Source organism: Protomyctophum bolini (genome assembly GCF_963924005.1).
Source record: "Protomyctophum bolini genome assembly, chromosome: 5".
Taxonomy (NCBI): domain Eukaryota; kingdom Metazoa; phylum Chordata; class Actinopteri; order Myctophiformes; family Myctophidae; genus Protomyctophum; species Protomyctophum bolini.
Genome location: NC_137866.1, coordinates 27,853,064 through 27,874,980, shown reverse-complemented (window position 1 = coordinate 27,874,980; position 21,917 = coordinate 27,853,064). Strand labels below are relative to the sequence as shown.

The 21,917-nt window shown below is 42.7% G+C and overlaps 1 protein-coding gene across 2 annotated transcripts in view; it reads left to right on the top strand.

Moving 5' to 3' along the window:
• Nucleotides 1-14,713, top strand: part of sema3b (sema domain, immunoglobulin domain (Ig), short basic domain, secreted, (semaphorin) 3B) — a 118,996-nt gene extending 104,283 nt beyond the window's left edge. For both annotated transcript variants that reach the window (XM_080763211.1, XM_080763212.1), the window contains exons 12-18: nt 2,492-2,711; nt 3,063-3,154; nt 3,284-3,325; nt 3,550-3,707; nt 5,899-5,954; nt 8,501-8,640; nt 9,027-14,713. In XM_080763211.1, coding sequence (XP_080619337.1) covers nt 2,492-2,711; nt 3,063-3,154; nt 3,284-3,325; nt 3,550-3,707; nt 5,899-5,954; nt 8,501-8,640; nt 9,027-9,554 — 1,236 coding nt within the window. In that variant the 3' untranslated portion in view covers nt 9,555-14,713. The remainder of the gene's footprint in view (nt 1-2,491; nt 2,712-3,062; nt 3,155-3,283; nt 3,326-3,549; nt 3,708-5,898; nt 5,955-8,500; nt 8,641-9,026) is intronic.
• The last annotated feature ends 7,204 nt before the right edge of the window (nt 14,714-21,917 follow it).

Sequence of the window (21,917 nt, the reverse complement as noted above, 5' to 3'; positions counted from 1 at the left end):
GTGGGTGTCTATATCGACCTTATTTATGGTAGATACACTTTAATCTGCCATTGACTTTGAATGGGAAAGTGCATTCCCATTCAGGTCAATGGTAACCACACTTTCTTGTTATTTATTGTTCCGCCCCCTGTGATGTCATGCAGGTCAATACATCATCATCAGACATCATCATCAAAGGCACCGGTCACTTCCTACTGGGGTGTGATTTGTGAGGGGTGCTAGAAAATCTAGAAAATCTAGAAAATGTCATCATAATGGCAGACAAACATTGACGACGCTACACGTCATGTGGCCAATATAAATTCAGTGGGCGTCACTTCACACAAGTGTGATTTTTTTACAGGAAAATAAATATACAATATAAATACATGTATATTAAAACCGTGACTGTATGAATCGGCAAACCTCAATGCAAGTAGTGTACAAGTATACACTGTATTAATTATACTGACGTTTGTTTTTGTCGACTGTCCAACTTTCTCTCATAATATAATCACGTCACTGCACAGTAAAATAAACAAAGGAAAATTACAAAAAAACTTGCAAAACAAATATGTAAATAGAAGATGGCACCCTAGGGCTGGAATTTTGATGGCAAATCCTGTGACGCATCACGCTATAATCAGCTCACTGTGGCCCGCCTTCTGCACACACACACACACACACACACACACACACACACACACACACAGAGCCAAATCCCCACAGTAAATTTTACTCTGCAGAAGTGGACCCAAATGGACCCTTAAGATGTAAGACAATAGACCCTTACAGGTCTACTAAAACTGCTAAAAATAAAACTACAGGTCCGTCTGGGTTCATTTCTGCACTTAAATGAACACTGGATATTTTACTGTGTGGTCAGTGGTTCGGCACACTTTAGTGTGTCTGCGTGTGTGTGTGTGTGTGTGTGTGTGCGTGTGCGTACACACACATTTAGTCTCCACACCAACTGTTAATTGCTGCCAGCTGGTGTGATATTGAATACAGTCATTAATACTGTAGTGTACAGTATAATAGGGTTGCTGCTGGGATTATTTGAGTACTTTGACGTACCAAGCGGCAGTCTAAATCTTATTAGATATAAGAAATATGCACTGCACACGTTCCATTATTCTTTTGTAAAGCTTAATTTCCAATTAAAATGACATTGTTTAACATGAGCACACAGGGATATTTGAACAAGGGTGTGATTGTATAATAATGTCTTTTCCAGATGCCTGCTTTTGACATCTGACTCCACTTACAATTTCCAATTAAAAGCACTTAAGCTTTATAAAACATGCAGACTCACGGTGTGTCATGATGCAACGTGTTGTGAAATGCAGATCGTAAGAACGTTAAGTTGTTGCTTTCACAATACGTCACAATTAAGGATGACTGTGTCCTCATGCTTAATTGGAAGACTGTTCTCAGTTGAGGTGCTTTCTGAACATTGGATAAACAAGGTTACACATCAATGCTTAAAGGGCCACTTCACCACTTTTCAACATATTTTCATATAATTGGTCCTCACTAATGTTCATGATAAAATACCACAATATTTGTGTGTCTCATAGGAGGGCTGTGGGCAGTTCAGAAACCGTCCACCAGTGACATCATTGTTAGGCAGAATTTGTTTTTAAACAAGATTTAGATTTTTAGTGAACTATGGCTTCTAGGGCTGTATTTTGCGTGTCTTAAGTTCCAGGTCTTATTCCCTAACTTGAGTAAACTAAATACCTGGAGGTGTGATCAATGCTCTTTAGCCACTCAGAATAGCCAAATGGCATTGATCACGCCTCCAGGTCTTTAGTTTACTCAAGTTAGGGAATAAGACCTGGTCCTTAACCCATTCTGACCTGAGATCAGATTCATACGAGGTTTCCACTGGACACGCACTGGTCTGATTAACCCATTCTGACCTGAGATCAGATTCTAAAAATGTCAGTCGTTCTTCGATTTTTCAAAAATAGCAGACCTACAAGCTCGTAGCGCGCCACTCGGTGGCGCGCTATGAGCTTGTAGATCTGCTATTTTTCAATAGCTAAAGCATAACATGATGCCAACACCAAAATGGGTGCCCGGTCAGAATGGGTTAAGACACGCAAAATACAGCCCCTAGTATCATATTGCAACTTTTCAGGAATAGAAAGTCTGCGGTTTCTATTAGCTTGGATTCCCTATCGATGATGACACTGGTGGACGTTTGTCTGAACTGCCCAGAGCCCTCCCAAAAAAAATAAACAAAAAACAAAATGCAGCAATCATTAAAAAAATGCATTGCAGATTTAAAGCCACACTATGCAAGATTCCTACGCCAATGATCAGGATATCAGGATCAGCCAATGGCCACAGATCCTCTCTCTCTCTCTCTCTCTCTCTCTCTCTCTCTCTCTCTCTCTCTCTCACTCACTCTGCCACGTGGTGCAGCCAATGTACACAAGGTGTGTAAAGTGCAGTCAGTTAAGGCCAATGAAATCAAAGTCCCTTCCTTCCTTCCTCCATTCAGTGCCCCAGCAAGACGTTCGGCAGCTTTGAGTCCACCAAGGGCTTCCCCGACGATGTGATCCAGTTCGCCCGGCACCACCCCCTGATGTTCAACCCTGTGTACCCTCTGAACCGACGGCCCATCTTCCTCAGAACCAACGTGGAGTACAGCTTCACTCAGATCGCCGTGGACCGCGTGGGAGCTGCAGACGGACAGTACGACGTCATGTTCATTGGAACAGGTGAGTTTGGCAACGTTTTGTGTTTAAAAACCCTGTTCAGGACGAGAACCGGAACCCCCTTTTGGTGTTTTAAGCATTGTTGTTATACTTTAGCTATTGAAAAGTAGCAGATCTACAAGCTCGCAGCGATGCACCGAGTGCCGCGCTAAGAGCTAAATCGTGAAAATGTGGCATAATCGTTGAATATATATGTGTGTGTGTGTGTGTGTGTGTGTGTGTGTGTGTGTGTGTGACTGTGTGTGACTGTGTGTGACTGTGTGCGTGCGTGCGTGTATATGCCCTTGACAAATGCGTACTTAATTGTACGGCATTATGGGATACTGTATGTGTAATGTATAACTTTTTCTGCAGACAAGGGAACAGTACTTAAGGTGATCGGTGTCCCCAAGGAGAGCTGGAACAACATGGAGGAGCTACTACTGGAGGAACTGGAGGTCTTCAAGGTGAGAGAGAAGATAGAAGAGAGCTAGAACACAATTATATTATATTAGTGTATAATATACAATTGGAATTATAATACTGTATGTTCTATATGTGTTATGTAACCTTCTGTAATGTCTTCTGTTATTTAGGATGCATCATCTATCAGTGACATGCAGATCTCTTCAAAACGGGTAAGACATGCACGCACGCAGACACACACGGACACACACACACACACACACACACACACACACACACACACACACACACACCGACTGTGTGCATAGAGCATACATGTACCACCAAGTCAAGGTCATGATCCAAAATGTCACCTCACCTGCATGGCAAAAGCATTGCATACACTTTGATATTGGACAACCTCATATCCCTCTCCCTCCTCCCTTGTCGTCCACAGCAACAGCTGTACGTGTCCTCAGACACGGGCATAGCCCAGGTTCCCCTGCATCGCTGCAGTGTCTACGGGAAGGCCTGCGCCGAGTGCTGCCTGGCCAGAGATCCATACTGCGCCTGGGACGGCACCTCCTGCACTCGCTACCTGCCCAACACCAAGAGGTACATTACACACGCTACCTGCCCAACACCAGGAGGTACATTACACACGCTACCTGCCCAACACCAGGAGGTACATTACACACGCTACCTGCCCAACACCAGGAGGTACATTACACACGCTACCTGCCCAACACCAGGAGGTACATTACACACGCTACCTGCCCAACACCAGGAGGTACATTACACACGCTACCTGCCCAACACCAGGAGGTACATTACGGGGTATAGCATGCGGGCACGGTGGCGCAGTCTGTAGTGCTGTCGCCACACAGCTAGCAGGTCCTGGGTTCGATTCTCACCAGGGACGCGCCTGGGGGTGTGTTCTCCTCTCCGTGTCATCAGTTCCCATACCCTAGGTGGGGTGTATGTACCCTCACAAAAAACATGCAGTAATCCTGGTCTCTAAACTGCCTCCCCCTGGCCAGCCGGGGCGCCTGATGGAGGGGAAAGGAACTGGTTGGAATAACGTGTTCCTTTCACATGCTACGTCCAACCAGGTGAAACTCCCCCCTGTCAGGTGAGAAGAAGCGGCTTGGACTCCTCATGCACTGACAGAAGCATGAGGTCATGCAGTCCATTGCTCTCCCCAGGTTGGCAGGTTGGGTAGCACCCAGGATTAAAAATGGTGAAAAAAATGGCGTACAGAAATCGTGGGATAAAAGTTTAGAAGAAAAAAAGTAGGATGGGAGGAGAGTAGAGGACATGCACAGTCAACTCCTCAGTGGTGTACCAGTAGAGGACATGTACAGTCAACTCCTCAGTGGTGTACCAGTAGAGGACATGCACTGTCAACTCCTCAGTGGTGTACCAGTAGAGGACATGCACAGTCAACTCCTCAGTGGTGTACCAGTAGAGGACATGTACAGTCAACTCCTCAGTGGTGTACCAGTAGAGGACATGCACTGTCAACTCCTCAGTGGTGTACCAGTAGAGGACATGCACAGTCAACTCCTCAGTGGTGTACCAGTAGAGGACATGCACAGTCAACTCCTCAGTGGTGTACCAGTAGAGGACATGCACAGTCAACTCCTCAGTGGTGTACCAGTAGAGGACATGCACTGTCAACTCCTCAGTGGTGTACCAGTAGAGGACATGCACAGTCAACTCCTCAGTGGTGTACCAGTAGAGGACATGCACTGTCAACTCCTCAGTGGTGTACCAGTAGAGGACATGCACAGTCAACTCCTCAGTGGTGTACCAGTAGAGGACATGCATAGTCAACTCCTCAGTGGTGTACCAGTAGAGGACATAAACAGTCAACTCCTCAGTGGTGTACCAGTAGAGGACATGCACTGTCAACTCCTCAGTGGTGTACCAGTAGAGGACATGCATAGTCAACTCCTCAGTGGTGTACCAGTAGAGGACATGCACAGTCAACTCCTCAGTGGTGTACCAGTAGAGGACATAAACAGTCAACTCCTCAGTGGTGTACCAGTAGAGGACATGCACAGTCAACTCCTCAGTGGTGTAGTAGAGGAGAGTAGAGGACATGCACAGTCAACTCCTCAGTGGTGTAGTAGAGGAGAGTAGAGGACATGCACAGTCAACTCCTCAGTGGTGTAGTAGAGGAGAGTAGAGGACATGCACTGTCAACTCCTCAGTGGTGTAGTAGAGGAGAGTAGAGGACATGCACTGTCAACTCCTCAGTGGTGTAGTAGAGGAGAGTAGAGGACATGCACTGTCAACTCCTCAGTGGTGTAGTAGAGGAGAGTAGAGGACATGCACTGTCAACTCCTCAGTGGTGTAGTAGAGGAGAGTAGAGGACATGCACTGTCAACTCCTCAGTGGTGTACCAGTAGAGGACATGCACAGTCAACTCCTCAGTGGTGTAGTAGAGGATAGTAGAGGACATGCACTGTCAACTCCTCAGTGGTGTACCAGTAGAGGACATGCACTGTCAACTCCTCAGTGGTGTACGAAAGACCAAATGGACCGGCTCGTTTGGTTAGATTTGTACAAATGAACATTGAAGATTTGACTGTGTGTAAAAAAAAGATATTCCACATGACTGTCAAAAAGAATAGAATAGAGAAAAGACATGCGCATGGCATCAAACCAAAGCCAAAACAACACGCCAGTGACCGTTACCGTAAGCAATTTTTATTTTCATAAATGGAGCATCCATTGCTGTGTAATAAAACACTTCCCTCGTTAAGCATTGTTGAAGTATTGTTTAAACATTGTTTTATAGGCGTTTCCGTCGCCAGGACGTGAGGAATGGAGACCCCAATACGCTGTGTTCTGGAGGTGAGACTCAGTGTGTATGTGTCAAGTATCTCTTGTACTGCCATTATGGACGGATGGATGGATGGATTTTTTTTTGTCATTGAACACTGTTGCACACATCTATCTGTTGGCATCACTCCAATGCAGTACAAAAGCAAACATAATGTGTTAGTAGTAGCACCCAATCTGTTGTTCATAATCCACTATCACTGAAAGGCTCTGACTGAACTCACATGAGTACTGCTTGTAATTCTCTGAACTTTTGAATAGCTGCAATACTGCTAATCATTGTAAACATCTTCCTTTATGCGTAGATTATCCTCATTTTCTTTCATGGACATGTCACCACAGTGCAGCCGTAGGTCAGGAAACATAGGCCTTCTACAATGACTACATCTGTACATAATGCAACACCTTACAATGGAAAGCCATTATGTTCTCATTCTAGAGTTCACTTTTGTTCTTTTTTTAAGCAATCCCTCACTCCCACACTTACTTACTATTAGTAGCATTGAGTGCTTCAGTGTCTGATATGTTGCTGACCACTGAGCCACTGCCAAAAAGCTCTCAACCTTTCACCTCTGGTGATCCCTCATCTCAGCCCACAATACCAGCATTCTGTTTCCATCTGTCACTCTGCCACATAACTGAATCAAGCTAATCACTTGGACAGAGTGAGTGAACCGGCTGCTAACACAATTACATCACGTGACAAGTGAGACACAGCTAGTGTACAGTAAGAACAAATAAGAGTGTCAACGTGATTGTCTGCTTTTCATTCACCTCATATTGTATTTTATTTCCAAACTATATGCTTCTGTTCTGAAGATAAACAACATTATCATCTATTTATTTATAAATGTATAATGCACAGAATATCTGTGCATGCCTGTGTGTCTTCCGTGTTTCCATTGCATATCTCAACTTCTACAACATGCTGTGTGTATTGCCGAGGACCCGAGGGAGTGATATGGGAAGTCGTTCGGATTGTCCGGAAATTTATCTACAATTTGCAGAGACGTGTGTGTGTCTGTCTGACTGTCATAACTCGGAAACCGTTGTTTGTGCCGAGTGGAATTACCATTTATTCAGTCAGACACTTTTGGCCAGATAAACCATTTATTGCAATGATATTGCATTCAATTTGGCGGTGTGACATCTGCTCCTGTACAGATTATCTGTGCAAGGCATGACACAGAATCTGAGATCACTAACATCCCTGAGCCTAGTTTACAACATAACATTGAACCCTCAAGGGTATACAATCCACAGAAAGTAACCCATACAGGTAACATACGGACTTAGCAAAGAAATAAATGCCTCACAGAGGAGGCTGAGGAGGTGGAGGGCGTTTGGTCACTGACTACAGAACAGTGCTCTGACCTATGCTGAGCATGTGTAATATGGCGTTCTACTTGACTGAACCATTAGTTTTGAGGGCGTACTGTATGTCTTAACTTGTTAATAAATGAAGTTGGAGGAAATAATTGGCTATTTTTGTCAAAGAGATGTCATAAAGGGAAAACATAGGGTCATAGTCGTTAATAACATTCATCAGCAAACACTTGACTCATTTATGTCATCTCCTTACTGCAAGTGTGATGACATAATTACTTGGAATGATGGAGACAATGAGGGCCCCTGTTTGGTGTTAGACACACTCACATGCTGGCCAAATAATACATCACGCACACGCACACACACACAAACTACTGAGGACGTCGATTGCAGGGCTCTTGAATAAGACCTCCTTGACGGGAAGCTGAGATTGAACATTCCCGTCAATACCCTCGTCAATCAATACTGAGCTTGAGAAAGACTTGGCTTGTGAGAGCGATAAGACTTGCAAGAAAGGAAGGTTTGCATGAAAAAAAGGTTCTTTGTTTCAAAGGACATCAAAGCCACAATTTAAATGTAATCCTTAATGTGCTCTTTCGCAGAGCTTATCGGATTCAAAAAGGCTTGTCCCCCGGTTAGATTCCGGCTGTGTCGCGTGTCCTTCCCCCGGCCCTCTCTCTGCCCTCAGTCTTCCTGTCTCTCCTCGACTCTCCTATCTAAAGAAAGCAAAAGCAATATTACCTTCTGTTGTTGAGTGGTGCAACCACTCCCTTACGGAGCTATGTGTGTGGGTGGCTGGGTGGGTGCGTTCTGAGCACGAAAACGGCATGGTTGTTTTTCACACGTGTGCGCAACCTAACACACCCACAAACACACGCACATATTAACTGTATATATGGTGATTTCGGGTGTGCCAGTACAGTACAGTGACGGTACAGTACAGTACAGTCACGGTACAGTAGAGGGACCCCCACACGGTAACCGTCATTTCTCAACCGTTTTGGATGCGGGGCGGCTCGCTGGAATCGGGCCGGCACCCTGGGTGCGTTCCCCCCCCGGGGACCCCCACACGGAGTTGCACCACTCACTTCATACGGGTGTGATTTTCTTTTTCTATTTCCCATGATCTGATCTTGTTCTTGTCCCATCCTACACTACTGTCACAGTCTGGCTTTATGCTGTGCTGTTGTTGAAGCCCTAACTGTGTTTGTGTATGCTGCCCTCTGCAGACCACCACAAGCATCGCGTGATAGAGAGGCGGCTGTATGGCGTGGAGGGGAGCAGCACCTTCCTGGAGTGCATCCCCAAGTCACTGCAGGCCAGAGTCACCTGGACCTTCCAGAAGCATCCGCAGAACCCCAGGGAAGAGGTGAGGCCCGACAGAGAGACACGTGTGGTGGAGATTATGGTGTATGTGTATTTGTGGGAACAAAAGAATGGTCAGAAACATTTAGACTTAATGATTTGGCCTATATATTATTATATTTTACAAAATAAAATTAGACTTGGCGAGCCTGATCTCTTCTGATTTTACGATTGAAAAATCGTAAAAATGTGGCGCAAGATATAATTATATTCTTTAAGTGAACGTGAAATTTTGCTTCTGGGGGGGTCCCTGGAACAACATACTTTCAGATGAGGGTCCACGGCCAATAATTCTGGGGGTTCTTGACATGAAATAGATTTAGAAGTCATTTTTAGAATCGTTTTCAGGTCTAAATGGGTTAATTTGATCTGTTTCCCCTTGTTTCCCAGGTGCGTCTAGATGACCGGGTCCTTCACACTGACAGAGGCCTCCTGATTCGCAGAGTCCTGAAGAGAGACATCGGCGTCTACCAATGCCATGCCATGGAACACGGCTTCACCCAGACCCTGCTGGGCATCACCCTGGAAGTAGTCCCCTCCACGTCCACCTCCATCTCCAACCTGCCCTCTGACGCCCCCGTCCGATTGGACCCCCGCGCCGGCGGAGGCGGAACCCCCCCTGCGACCAATCAGAAGCTTTGGTACCGGGACTTCATGCAGCTGGTGGACCACCCCAACTTGAGCACCGTCGACCAGATATGCGAGCAGGTTTGGGCGCGTAAGAGTGCAGCGGAGCAGTCGGAAAAGGGCTCGTCGGCGACGCCAGTGAAACAAGTACCGTCCCCGGGGGGACCCGCGGCCCGGCCTGCCGCCAACAACAAGAAGTGGAAACATCTGCAGGATATTCGGAAGGGTCGGAACCGCCGAACCCACGACGGGAAACCCAATCCACGGGCTCCACGCAGTGCAGGGGAGTAACGACAGGGAGAGGGAGGGGGGGGGGAGCAAAGTGACTGATTCCGAGAGAAAGAAAGGTGAAATGTAGATGGCAGGAAAGGTTGAAAATGATAGAGATTGAAAGTGACCAAGAACTTCTGGAGGTGTTGAAACACGCACGCACGCACGCACAGATACCTGACACAAGCACATTCTTAAACACAGTTACACTGAAAATACATACAGACACACATGTGTCATAACACCTCAGCACCTCCTCTGTTGTGCATATTTATCTACGGATGCCCCCCCACTAAGTCCAGCCTCTGACGCCCTGCACCCAACATGATCACCATCACCCCCCGTCACCCGCCACCCCTAAACCCTTGTACCAGCAGCTAACTCCTGCATGTATAGCCTTGATTCTGCACGAGCCCTTTACTCAGATCCAGTAGCATACAGTAGTTGAGTGTATAATATGCAGGTTTATGGGAGGCTGACCCACCTCTTCCACCTGTCATTCCCATTTGCACTGACAATATGGATGATGGGGACATGCCTTCTCCGTCTAACACCCAGGTCTCCCGCGTGGAAAGCCAACATCTTAAGCCAAAGGGATAATCCCTATGACTTGGGGGAGATATTAGAGAAACCTGATCCAGGTCACAGCACCATTGTAACACCTGGGAATCGAACCCGGGTCTCCCACGTGGAAAGCCAACATATTAACCACTTAGCCAGACCGATATCCCTAATGACCCGGGAGAGATATTAGACTTTGGAGGCCATCAGGCTGAGGTTGTGAGCTGCATCGGTCCAAGAACCACTACAGAAGTATTGCAGTGAATAGTGGGCAAGCAAGCACAAATCCACCTTTTCAACAGTACAGCATCCTCTTAAATTACGTGTAGAAAACAAACTCAGCATACTACCACTGGCGCAAATTTGGAAGTGTGGGCGACGGCACAATATGGCCACCTCCACAACAACCACTACATGCAAATGCATGAGCCCTGGACAAAGACTACCCTGAAATCTGTATGGATGAACTCTCCGGGTGATTGGGCCCAGTAGAAGGCTGGAGAATGGACTCAAGTTTGTGTAGAGGTGGTGAAAATGTTCTCTCTCTCTCAACTGGAATATACTGGAAAATGAGGGCCTCTGACTGGAATAATGGAAGTGAATTATGTACAGGTTGTACACATACATTTTGTGAGAAAGAAATGGGTGGACTTCGCACAAATTGCAACAGAAAATCGAAATGTTTACTGATGAACATACATTTTAACATGTTAACTGCAAATTAAAACTTAAATACAATATAATATTTTGAGATAATATACCTGGAATATGAAATGATTTGAATATGAAAAGATTATTGAAAAATCCTAATCCACTGAGTAATTTTAACTCACCATAAGGGTTAAAAATAAAGTTTCTGGTTGATTGGAGACAGTACTAAACCCTTTGTGTGGATATCACACGACAAGAAGAGTGTAAAGATATTCGTTTATAACTGGGGCGGCAACGAGAAATTGTGGTGTCACAGATTTCAGTATTTTTCAATACTTCCACTACCTCCTATACAGGCCAAAATGTCCTTTGTTGAGCGGAGTCCCTCAGGAGTCCCTCAGGGCTCTATATTAGTTACTTTATCTTTACCGGACAAGGACATAGCCGATCTGCAAGCTTACACCTTAGGACTTAGGTGTTAGCTTGTGGATCTAAGCTTGTAGATCTGCTATACATGTCTGCGAAGGTCTTTTGACGTCGCATGCTGAGAGAACAGAGAAAGTCACTGCAACAAAGATGAAGGCAATAAGAAAACAGGTTCCGTTATATATTACTGTATATAGGCCTATACGTATATACGTATATGTATCCATATACACATATGGATACACAACATGGCTATCTATCTTGGGTATTCATTGTACACATGCACCATTGCAATAGCCCTTTTTTAAACTGCAAAATGGAATGGAAATGGAATGGAAAAGTTGGTCTTTTCAATACTTCCACTACCTACCACTTGGATTTATTAAGACTCTGGAACATTTGAAAGAGTTTCTATTGCAATTTGAGTGGGGTCATGTCCTATAATGTCACTTTGAATGATGCCTGGTACTGTGAGGCATGTCCAGGCATGTTACTAACAAGGCTACAATAATACTGTCATGGTAGGTGAGCGAGCTAATCGGTCAACATCACTACGGCTTGAAAAAGGTTATGGGACTCTGTTGGTAGCACACTTTGGATATGTTAAGGCACGACTATGATCCCCACAGTATATCGAAATGTTCTCAAGCAGAAAAAGAAACATGCAGCCTTAAACAGAAAACTGGAAGAAATATTATTGCCTTTGGGTGAAGTTCTTTTTTTTAAATATATATATATATGTGTAGATGTATACATAGATTAGAAGACAACGTCAATTCCATTCACACTAAATTTCAGTGCTTCTAGAAAAGGATAAGACGATGCTGTTTTGGTTTGAATCCTGGACTCTATAAATGGGGAACAAATGCATTTCCTTTTCCAAACGGGAGACGAGTGGGTGTAAATATGGTGACTGAGTGTGAAGAAGAGAGAAGAGTGTTTTAGGGGCAGAGACAAAACCGTACAGAAATTGTTAGTGGACTCTGAAACTATGACAACCCATGATTTATGGGCTTCAGCATATTAGCATGATATTTATGAGTGAGATTATGATTTATTGCTTTTTGAATTATTATTATAAATTGTTCTTTGTCTTGCTCTTTTACACTGTTATTGCATAATGTTGTTTGTAATGTATGGATAAATGCAAATGCTAGATTGAGACAAATCTCACACACACACACACACACACACACACACACACACGTCACACAGTCACGGCAGCCGGTGCACCTAAACTTTTCCTCTTATGCTACATGCTCTGTTATTATCACTGTTTGCAAATTATCTTTGATAATTTCCAGAATCACTATTCACAGCTTTCATTGATTATAGAATTACAGTCATTTATTACAGTTGAACCATACAGTCCTTTGCTGCTTAACATCATCAATTCTCCTCCTATTGGACAGTACGGACCGTAGGGTGTTCCTATTGGACCGTACTGACCGTAGGGTGTTCCTATTGGACCTTACGGACCGTAGGGTGTTCCTATTGGACCGTACTGACCGTAGGGTGTTCCTATTGGACCTTACGGACCGTAGGGTGTTCCTATTGGACCGTACGGACCGTAGGGTGTTCCTATTGGACCTTACGGACCGTAGGGTGTTCCTATTGGACCTTACGGACCGTAGGGTGTTCCTATTTGCTGTCTGTAGTCCTACAGTCCTCTCAGTGTGTGTGTTTTACATGTAAACTATAATGATTTCTACCCTGATGGGGCAGTACAGAAAAACCCATTTGTTGGTCTTACGTGGTAAACAGTGTCCCCTTGTGTCCATTGTGTGTATAGGCCTGATTCCAGAGCCAATTTGTGGTATGATGACATGTAACTTTTGTCTAATCTGTCTAAGATTAATTGCTTTGTAAAATAGAACACACTTTTATCTTTTTACATTCATGCGTTTCATGAATATCATATCCCTTTTATTATGACTGGTATATGGGCCTTATTTGTACTGCTAACTGGAGTTGGTGTATTTGACCGTGTGTTAAAGATTGGTAAAACAGTAGTAGTAGTAGACCAGTAGTAGTAGTTTTGGTTTTAAATTATATGCAAAATTTATAAAAATAAATATTATTCTTTGACAGAAGTGAAATGTTGACCTGAAAGTCATCACGTTTATGATACTGTATGTTGATGTTGCAGGCAGTACAACGTAGGCCCATGTGTGGATTTGAGATGTATCATGGAATCTTTGACATTATTTATGTACCTGATCTAGAACGATCTAACAAACTCTTTGAACAGAACAGGCCAAAAGGTCCTTTGTTGAGCGGAGGTGTTAGGTGTTAGCTTGTGGATCGATCTAAGCTTGTAGATCTGCTATACTTGTCTGCGAAGGTCTTTTGACGTCGCATGCTGAGAGAACAGAGAAAGTCACTGCAACAAAGATGAAGGCAATAAGAAAACCGGTTCCGTTATATATTACTGTATATAGGCCTATACGTGTATCCATATACACATATGGATACACAACATGGCTATCTATCTTGGGTAATCATTGTACACATGCACCATTGCAATAGCCCTTTTTTAAACTGCAAAATGGAGGGTTTTCTGTTCTTCTTGTTCGTTTGTTTTGGGGGAGTGTTATGCTTACAGGTCTCCATTAAAAATGCCCTTTTGAAATTGTGTGACCAATATTTGTGGCTTTGACACCAGAGACGGAGGGAACAAATGAAAGAGATAGAGAGAGAGATGGAAAGAAAGCACAATGTTGAATATTATCATGTCTGTGTATTTATGTCTGAAGATAAGCTGGTACGTAGTGGTGGATGTTTACTTTGTTTTCTTATCAATGTAGATTTGTCATCTGTACCCTTCTCCCATTCTGCTGAACAAGGTAAAAAAAATCTGTTTTTATTATTATAACCAAAGGGGTCAAAACTTCCTCAATCCAGTGTCCAATAATTTAGTCATCATTGTTGTTCACACTGTGGACACTGTTGTTATATCCCCTTGCTATGTGACGCACCCCTGTAGGCCTATGTATGAATGATACACAGTAAACATCCTCAGTGTCAATAAATTTACTGGGTGTACAAATGACAGAATAATTTGGTTTCATTTGCACACAGTTAAATTAATACGCAGCATTTACTGTGTAGCTCACAAAAGTTGTGTGAAAGACAGACAGACAGAGCATGCATTTACAGTAGTAATAGTATACGACGTATGTACTGTATTATGGTACTGTACCCTGCTGGGGGGGGGGGGGGGGGAAGACAGCAGAAACCAGCCTGAATATGATGGTTGCTGTTTTTTTCAGCAGAGTATGTATAGTATGTGCATGCGTGTGTGTGTGCGTGCGTGCATGTGTGTGTGTGTGTGCGTGTGTGTGTGTGTGCGCTTCAGGGGACAGGAGAGTTGTGTGTATACTGGTTGAAGTGCGTGTGTCTGTGTTTAGGGCAGTCTGTCACCGTTCAGAGGTTGAAGGGGCAGACATGAACAACATGGCACGCTGTAAAAAATGCTCCCAGAGGTGTTTGTGAGTTTGTCACATTGTTTTTGGTTAACACAATAAAATAAATACACAGTTTCAATGCGTGGTTATCAGTTTTGTTATGTTAGACATGCAGTGATGATTGATGATGACAGATGTACAGCAGTGATACTCAACCTCAGGCCCGCGGGCCACATCAGGCCCGCGGGACCATTATGACTGGCCCACCAATGAAAATCTAAAAAAAAGAAGAAAAAAAAACGATTATTGATTATTAATTTTCATAATCGATTTCGGGTCCTATTAACGATAATCGATTAATCGATTAATCGGACCCATCCCTACAGTGTATTAACCCTTTTTCTTTTTCTGAAATAGGCCTACCTATGTTTCTGTATCAGCGGTGCTCAATATTTCATGTCAAGGACCCCAAAAATGATCTGTGTTTGGCCACCGACCCCCATCTGAAAATGTTGTTTCAGGAACATGTTTCAGGCACATTTTCACGATTTTTCAAAAATAGCAGACCTACAAGTTCATAGCGTGCCACTCGGTGGCGCGCTATGAGCTTGTAGATCTGTTATTTTTTTAAAGGTAAATTATAACATAATGTTTAAAACACCAAAAGGGGTTCCCACCCAAAATGGGTAAAAAAAATGATTTTAATATTTCTTTTACTTTGCATGCCTGATGTAGCCACCATATTAAATGAATACAATGTTTTGGTTCCAGGGATTCCGGAACTATACAGGAGGTTGGAATCTGATCAGGTCTGCAGAGTCAACCAGACGAGAGACGCCGCTGCCTTCCTCGCGATGCCCCAACGAGGCTGATTTCTGTCCCTTTGAAGTTGATGTGCAAAATCAATTGAACATGTTGGGGAATTTAATTAACTGGTTCGGAGCTTAATTTTCCGAATGGCTGAAAGCATTTTCTCTAAAGTATTTACAGTATTTCTGAGAGCATTCCTCTATAGTTCTAGGTAGTTTATGCCATTTAGACCTGAGGACGATTCTACAAATGTCTTCTAAATCATGAGAGTTTTCTGAAAAACCCCATGTTTCTATAATAAGTGGTTCTCAAACTATTTCATGTCAAGGAGCCCCAGTCGCAAGAGTTTTCTGTATTTGGCCGCCGACCCCCATCTGAAAAGATTTGAGTTGAAAACGTTCGCTCTGAAAGAATATAATTATATTCCAAGATTTGCGACACATCTTCACAATTTTTGGGTTATTTTTCATCTATCACTAGATATATGGACATACAGTATGATTGTTTTTATTGAGTCTGTAAATATGGTCTGTCATATTGTATCTTGGATCAGCCGGCCCTGTCCAGCTGCTACAGATTGATCTATATGTAGCCCAGTGGCATATGTGCCTGTAGTTCTATGTAAATCCACCAGGTGGCACTGTCACTTTAGGAGTGCCATGTTCTGGGGGTCAAGGGTTACACTGAAAAACGTCTTGAATAATAATAAGAAGCAACCTGTGTTTGTGGGGTTTCTTTGAGAAGATCTTGATGATTGTAAACAAGAGGTGAAAGCTGAACTGGTAACTACTAGTAACTCAACTTGGTTGAGTTTCTGTGTCTTTGTACTGTCTTGGAAAGGGGTGAAGCTTGGGGGACCAGTGTTTGCTCAGTGTGTGAGTTGGCCATTCCTCATACACTGTTTGTGATCGAGCATTAGAGCCACTACCGTATTTAGTTTAGGTTTATTTTATGTTACAGGCTTGCATGCCATATTTGCCAAACTGTGGCATTCTTTACACAAATAAGAAATAAGATACACCAACACCAACTTCTTGGGAAATAAAGAACCCCAATATATGTCTGTGTCCTGTGCCCTATTTGCCAGGTTACATATAAGGCTATTATGGGCCATTAGATTGTTTTATTACTGGAAGTATATCAGTTACCTTATCCCTCTTAGCTATACCAACATTTCATTGCATATTCCATAGGATAATGTTAATTAAAATGACTCCTATATCTCTAGAGTTTCCATCTACATCCCTCTCCACAACTATTAATAGACTACCTGTGTGTGTGTGTGTGTGTGTGTGTGGGTGGTGCACACAGCTGTGATGATCAACAGTGGATGATCCAATCACTTATCACTCTGACCAACGGACCAATGACGGACGGACTAGTTGAACAGGTGACCGGATCCAGTGGGCGTGGCTTTGGATTTAAATAGGAGCGGCCATGTTGTTTCCCAGCATGCAGTTTGGTTTGGGAGCCACTGAGCCTGGCTGGTTCACTGACTGCATGCTTTCTGGAAGCCATGCTGTTTGTTCCAAGGTAAGGAGCGTTTGTTTGAGAAACAAGGTTTTAATCCTTGAACACTGTTGTATAGACATTAGAGGATTGAACACTGTTGTATAGACATTAGAGGATTTATAGGACTGTTTATTGTGACACTAAATGGACAATGTCAGGAATATTTGTCCTTTTTCATACAAACAACACTGTCTGTGTTTGAAGGCTGCCTCAATGCTTTTCCAATGGGAGGCACATGGTTTGTCCAAACACTTGTGTTTCTTTGCCCCCCTCCATCAAACACAAATGTTTGGTCAAACCATGTGCCTCCCATTGGAAAGGCATTGAAGCGGCCATCAAACACATGCAGAGCACAGAACATGTGTTGTGTGAATGAGGCATTGGGCCTCTATCTCACAAAAAAAACATTTGTCTTGTCTGTGTTTAATGGCTGCCCCAATGCATTTCCGATGGGAGGCACATGGTTTGACCAAACATTTGTGTTTGATAGTAGTGTTCTGTCCCCCTCCCCTCCATGAAACACAAATGTTTGGTCAAACCATGTGCCTCCCATTGGCAAAGCATTGAAGTGGCCATCAAACACAGGCAGAGCACAGAACATACGTTTGTGTGAAACATTTGTCTCGTCTGTTTTTAATGGCCGCCTCAATGCTTTTCCAATGGAAGTCACACGGTTTGACCAAACATTTGTTTGCTGGAGGGGAGGGGGACAGACACAGCCATCAAACAAATGTTTGCTCAAACCATGTGAAAAGCATTGATGATCGAGGCCTTAGAGAAGGAACAATCGCAAACAAACAAACCATGGTTCCCAACAGTGGTGGAAATTAAATCATTATACCTTTACTCAAGTGTAGTGTAGAAAATATACTCTATTTGGAAATGTTTAACTACTAGTTACTTTGTAGATTTGTATTATTACTAAACGTACTAGCCTACATTGTTCATTTACCACTACAGCCATATTTTGGCCATTTGGCTGATCTACAAACTCACAATGCATTGTGATGTGACACATTGTGAGCTTTTAGATCTGTTATTTTCAAAAGGCCTCAGTAGAGGATAAAGTGAAATATCCCTTTATTATATTAATTTTACAATGTATGAAATCTGGATAAAGAGTCTAATGTTTTTTTTTAATGTGTCTTACAGGTTAATCATGTGACCTTGGTGTCATGTGTGACCTTGGATGGGGTCATCAGGAGATGGCTGGTATTGGTAATAGAGTGTCTACTCGGTTGAGCTGAAACTTCTAACGGTGTCAACGAACGCTCTTCCTGAGATTACGAGGCGAACGGTGACGATCGGGACGTATTGTGCCATACAACCTTCGCGGCTCTATTAATACCGGCTATCTTCAACCGAGCGACGGAAGCCCCCCCATGGTACGTACCGGGATTGCATGTGGCTGTAGTAGAAACTAGGGCTGTGTCAAATCTTATTTTAATAATTTTTGGGAGATAAACACTTTACTGAGGTTTTTAATGCGTCTTTAGTATTTCAAAGTGTCCATGATGTCATGGACACTTCCTACCCAGACTACAATTCCCATAATGCTTTGGTGCACTGATCCTTGTGGATAGGGTGTAGTCCACATGTAGTCCAGGAAGGAAGTGAGCCCAGTGTCCATGACATGTCATGGAGCCCATGGACACTTTTGTAAAAACAACTTTTCCCACATAAAAAACCCAGGAAAGTGTTTCTTGTCTCCCAAACATAATTGAAATAAGCTCTTTGCAAAAGGGGTGAAGTCTCCCTTTAATGGGTTGAATCGTTAAAGCTGCTATAAGCAACATGTCAAATGTCATTTTATTTTTTGGTATTCAGACAGCAATGGGTAAAACTAAAACACAATTTTGTCTCTGACACATCTAGGGGCCACAATTTGCATTCAAAGATTTTCCTAGATTTGTCATTGGTCGATTTGCCCGTCTACTTCCTGATTGGTTAGTCATTTCGACCGGGTTTTATTTTTCATCGACCAATGACAAAGCTTCTAGGAACATCTTTGACTGCAGATTATGGCCCCTAGATGTGTCACAGAGACTAAATAATTTGTGGTAGTGTTTTACTCATTGCTGGCTGTCTGAATGAAATAAAAATCATTATAATTGACATTATTGCTTATAGCTGCTTTAATCACACTTTTGTGACTATATTAAAGTAAAATATTGGTGACACATGTAGCCCTGTCAGTGACTGTTGTTAATGCAGTAAAAAAAATTGTGACACAGCCCTGTCAGTGACTGTTATGACTTCCAAAATGTCATCCTGTAGGCCGACAACTAATGTTTCCTATTTTCCCTGTCATTTCAGAACGTGAAGCTGACAAGGCGACGTCTGTATTGAAGGTACAAACTCTATGCTGTTGCCGCTGCTGGGTGCTGTTAGCAGTGGAGGTTGGTAATGAACCTTTTGATTCCTGCTGCTTGTGTAAGTGGGCTACATGCTACCGTAGGCTACCGTAGGTTCATTCGCACCGTGTATCGTTTCACATCATTTGTGTATAATGCCACTCTACATCACATGCCGCATGTGATGTTTGTGTAGGCATGTGATTTATTTATCGTTTAACATAATTTACGGGTAAAGCTTTCACGTCACATCACATATGTATGTTCTGTTCTAGTGTCTCCTTTCTATTCTTTGCTTTTAATAAAGTTATTTGTTTTGGTTGTCTCAGGAAAAAAAAGAACACTTTTTATTTCTTTCTCCTTGCCTATCTATCGCCCTAGTTCTTCACTAGTGGACTGTGTACAAATGTGATGTGACGGTATGTGACTTATGTCCGGTAGCATGTAGCCTGCTTAACACTGTTTACAGCCTTCTATGCTGTAGATCTGTCCACACTAACGGGAAGAAAATTATGGCAGATTTTCTTCCTTCGTTAGTGTGTTTTGTTTAGTGCTGATATTGAAGGTAAGTGAGCGTAGTTTATTATCTTTGGCTGTCGGGCAGAAACCTTGTATCTCCATAGTTTTGTAAATTAATTTCCTTACTTGGTCATGCTACAGTGTCACACACTAAAGTAGCAAATGGCTCATCTACAAGCTCAGGATGCAAAGATCATCCATTATTGAATATAACCTATTTTTGTATGTATCGAACCATTTAAGTATAAACAAGAGCTTGTGACTAAACATTGGAACACAGATTATTATATTAATAATAAATATAATCGTATCACAGGTTTTTTTTTGTCCAGTAACTGTTTTGGACATGCACGGTTTCTACCCGACCTTTCATCTCCTCTTCTATTCTTTGCTTTAATAAAGGGTTTTTCTGGTCTCAGAGTTTTTAATCGCATTTTGCTTCATATTTTAAAGTAATTTCTTTCTTTCCTATCTATCGCTAGTTCTTCACTAGTGTATGTGGTGCGTGTGTCGGGTCGTGTCTCGCGTACAGTTTCTAATCATTGATTGGAGCTGTATGTCGTTTCACGTCATTTGCGTTTGCGTCATTTGCCGGTAAAGCGCCATCACGTCAGTTCACATCAGATATGAACACACCCTGTATGTGATGTGCATTTATGTGATTTTTTTTTTGTGATTTATTTTCACAGTAATTGCGGATAGCTCGTCGGTGTCGTCGCACGCCATAAGAATTTTGTTCATTGCTGTTGTGTTTCTAATGTCATTCGTAGTGTTGTTGTGTTCTCATGTTCATAGTGTTGCTGACAAATACTGGGGTCCAAAGAATGCTGCTGCCATTGCATAATTTGCACCTCGTATAATTATGTCAAACGTCCACAAATGGCATAAATTGTAATATATATTTTTTAAATGTAGGCAATTATTTTGAAAACACTAAATATAAATTTTAAAATAAAAATGTAGGAAACGAGGGACAACTGGCTAGAAAATCTTGCACCACGAAAACCTACGGCCAACTGCTTGGGCGGAGACCAAGAATCTTTTTGTTTTGTTCATGTTCATAAAGAGCTCCAAGTGCTTTAAGTGAAAGTCCAGCAGCAAACCTCTAGGTCATAAGACCATTGTTGGTGCTATATTATCAGATCTAATTTGTGAGTAAAGCTTCATCAAGTAAGCCCACATCACATGCCCGGTATGTGATGTGTGTTTATGTCTCGTATCATTTCACATTGGTGAGTAAGGCTTCATCACGTCATCCCCACATCACATAATGAACTTAGGGTTAGGGTTAGGGTAGGGTTAGGTATGTGATGTGGATTGATGTGATGTATGTCTTTTATAATGTGCGAGTGAAGCGTAATCGCGTCAGTTCACATCACATTATGTGGTGTGTATTGATGTGATTTATTTATGCTGCCATTTGCAGCTAAAACTTCATTCATGCCGGTCAGTAGGCGAGGCATTGACGATGGGCCTATGACCCAAAGGTTTTCTGCTGCACTTTCACTTTTAGCACTTTGGAGCACTTTATGAGCATGGAAAAATAAAGATTTTCTTAGTTTATGTCAGGAGTTTTCTTTAAGGTATTTGTGGAGTGAGTCTTCTTCTCGATTTCAATTGTATAAAGACATAATCATGGCTATCATTTATAGTCTGTTATGAATCAAATTGTTATGAATGATTGCTTTTGGACATGTAAATTACAACAAAACCAACTAAGGCACTGGTGTGGTACTACTGGTTTACCAGAATGGGGTTCAACTCCCTGCGGTGCCCTCAATTTGTTGTCTTTACATGGTTCATTTTCTGCTCATTGTGTTTCCTTTGCATAGATGATAACCCCCAGGTTTTTTACTGTGTTTGTACTCTCTACAGTTGGGTTACAAGTCCATTTAGGGACCAAGACCAAATGGACTCTTGGTCCCTTATTTTTCTCTTCTCCTTCCACCAAAAATGCCAGTTCTGGCTGAACCGTCGGTTTTCACGAAAAGATATGTGACCAAATTTGACTGACTGCCATTGGATTCTTTTTGCTTTTTCATGTCTTATGAAAGCTGTGAATCATAGCTTCAAATTGATGTATCTGTTGTTCATATGGTATTTGGGTTTAGAGTTAAAGTTAGACTAAACCAAATTATAAAAAG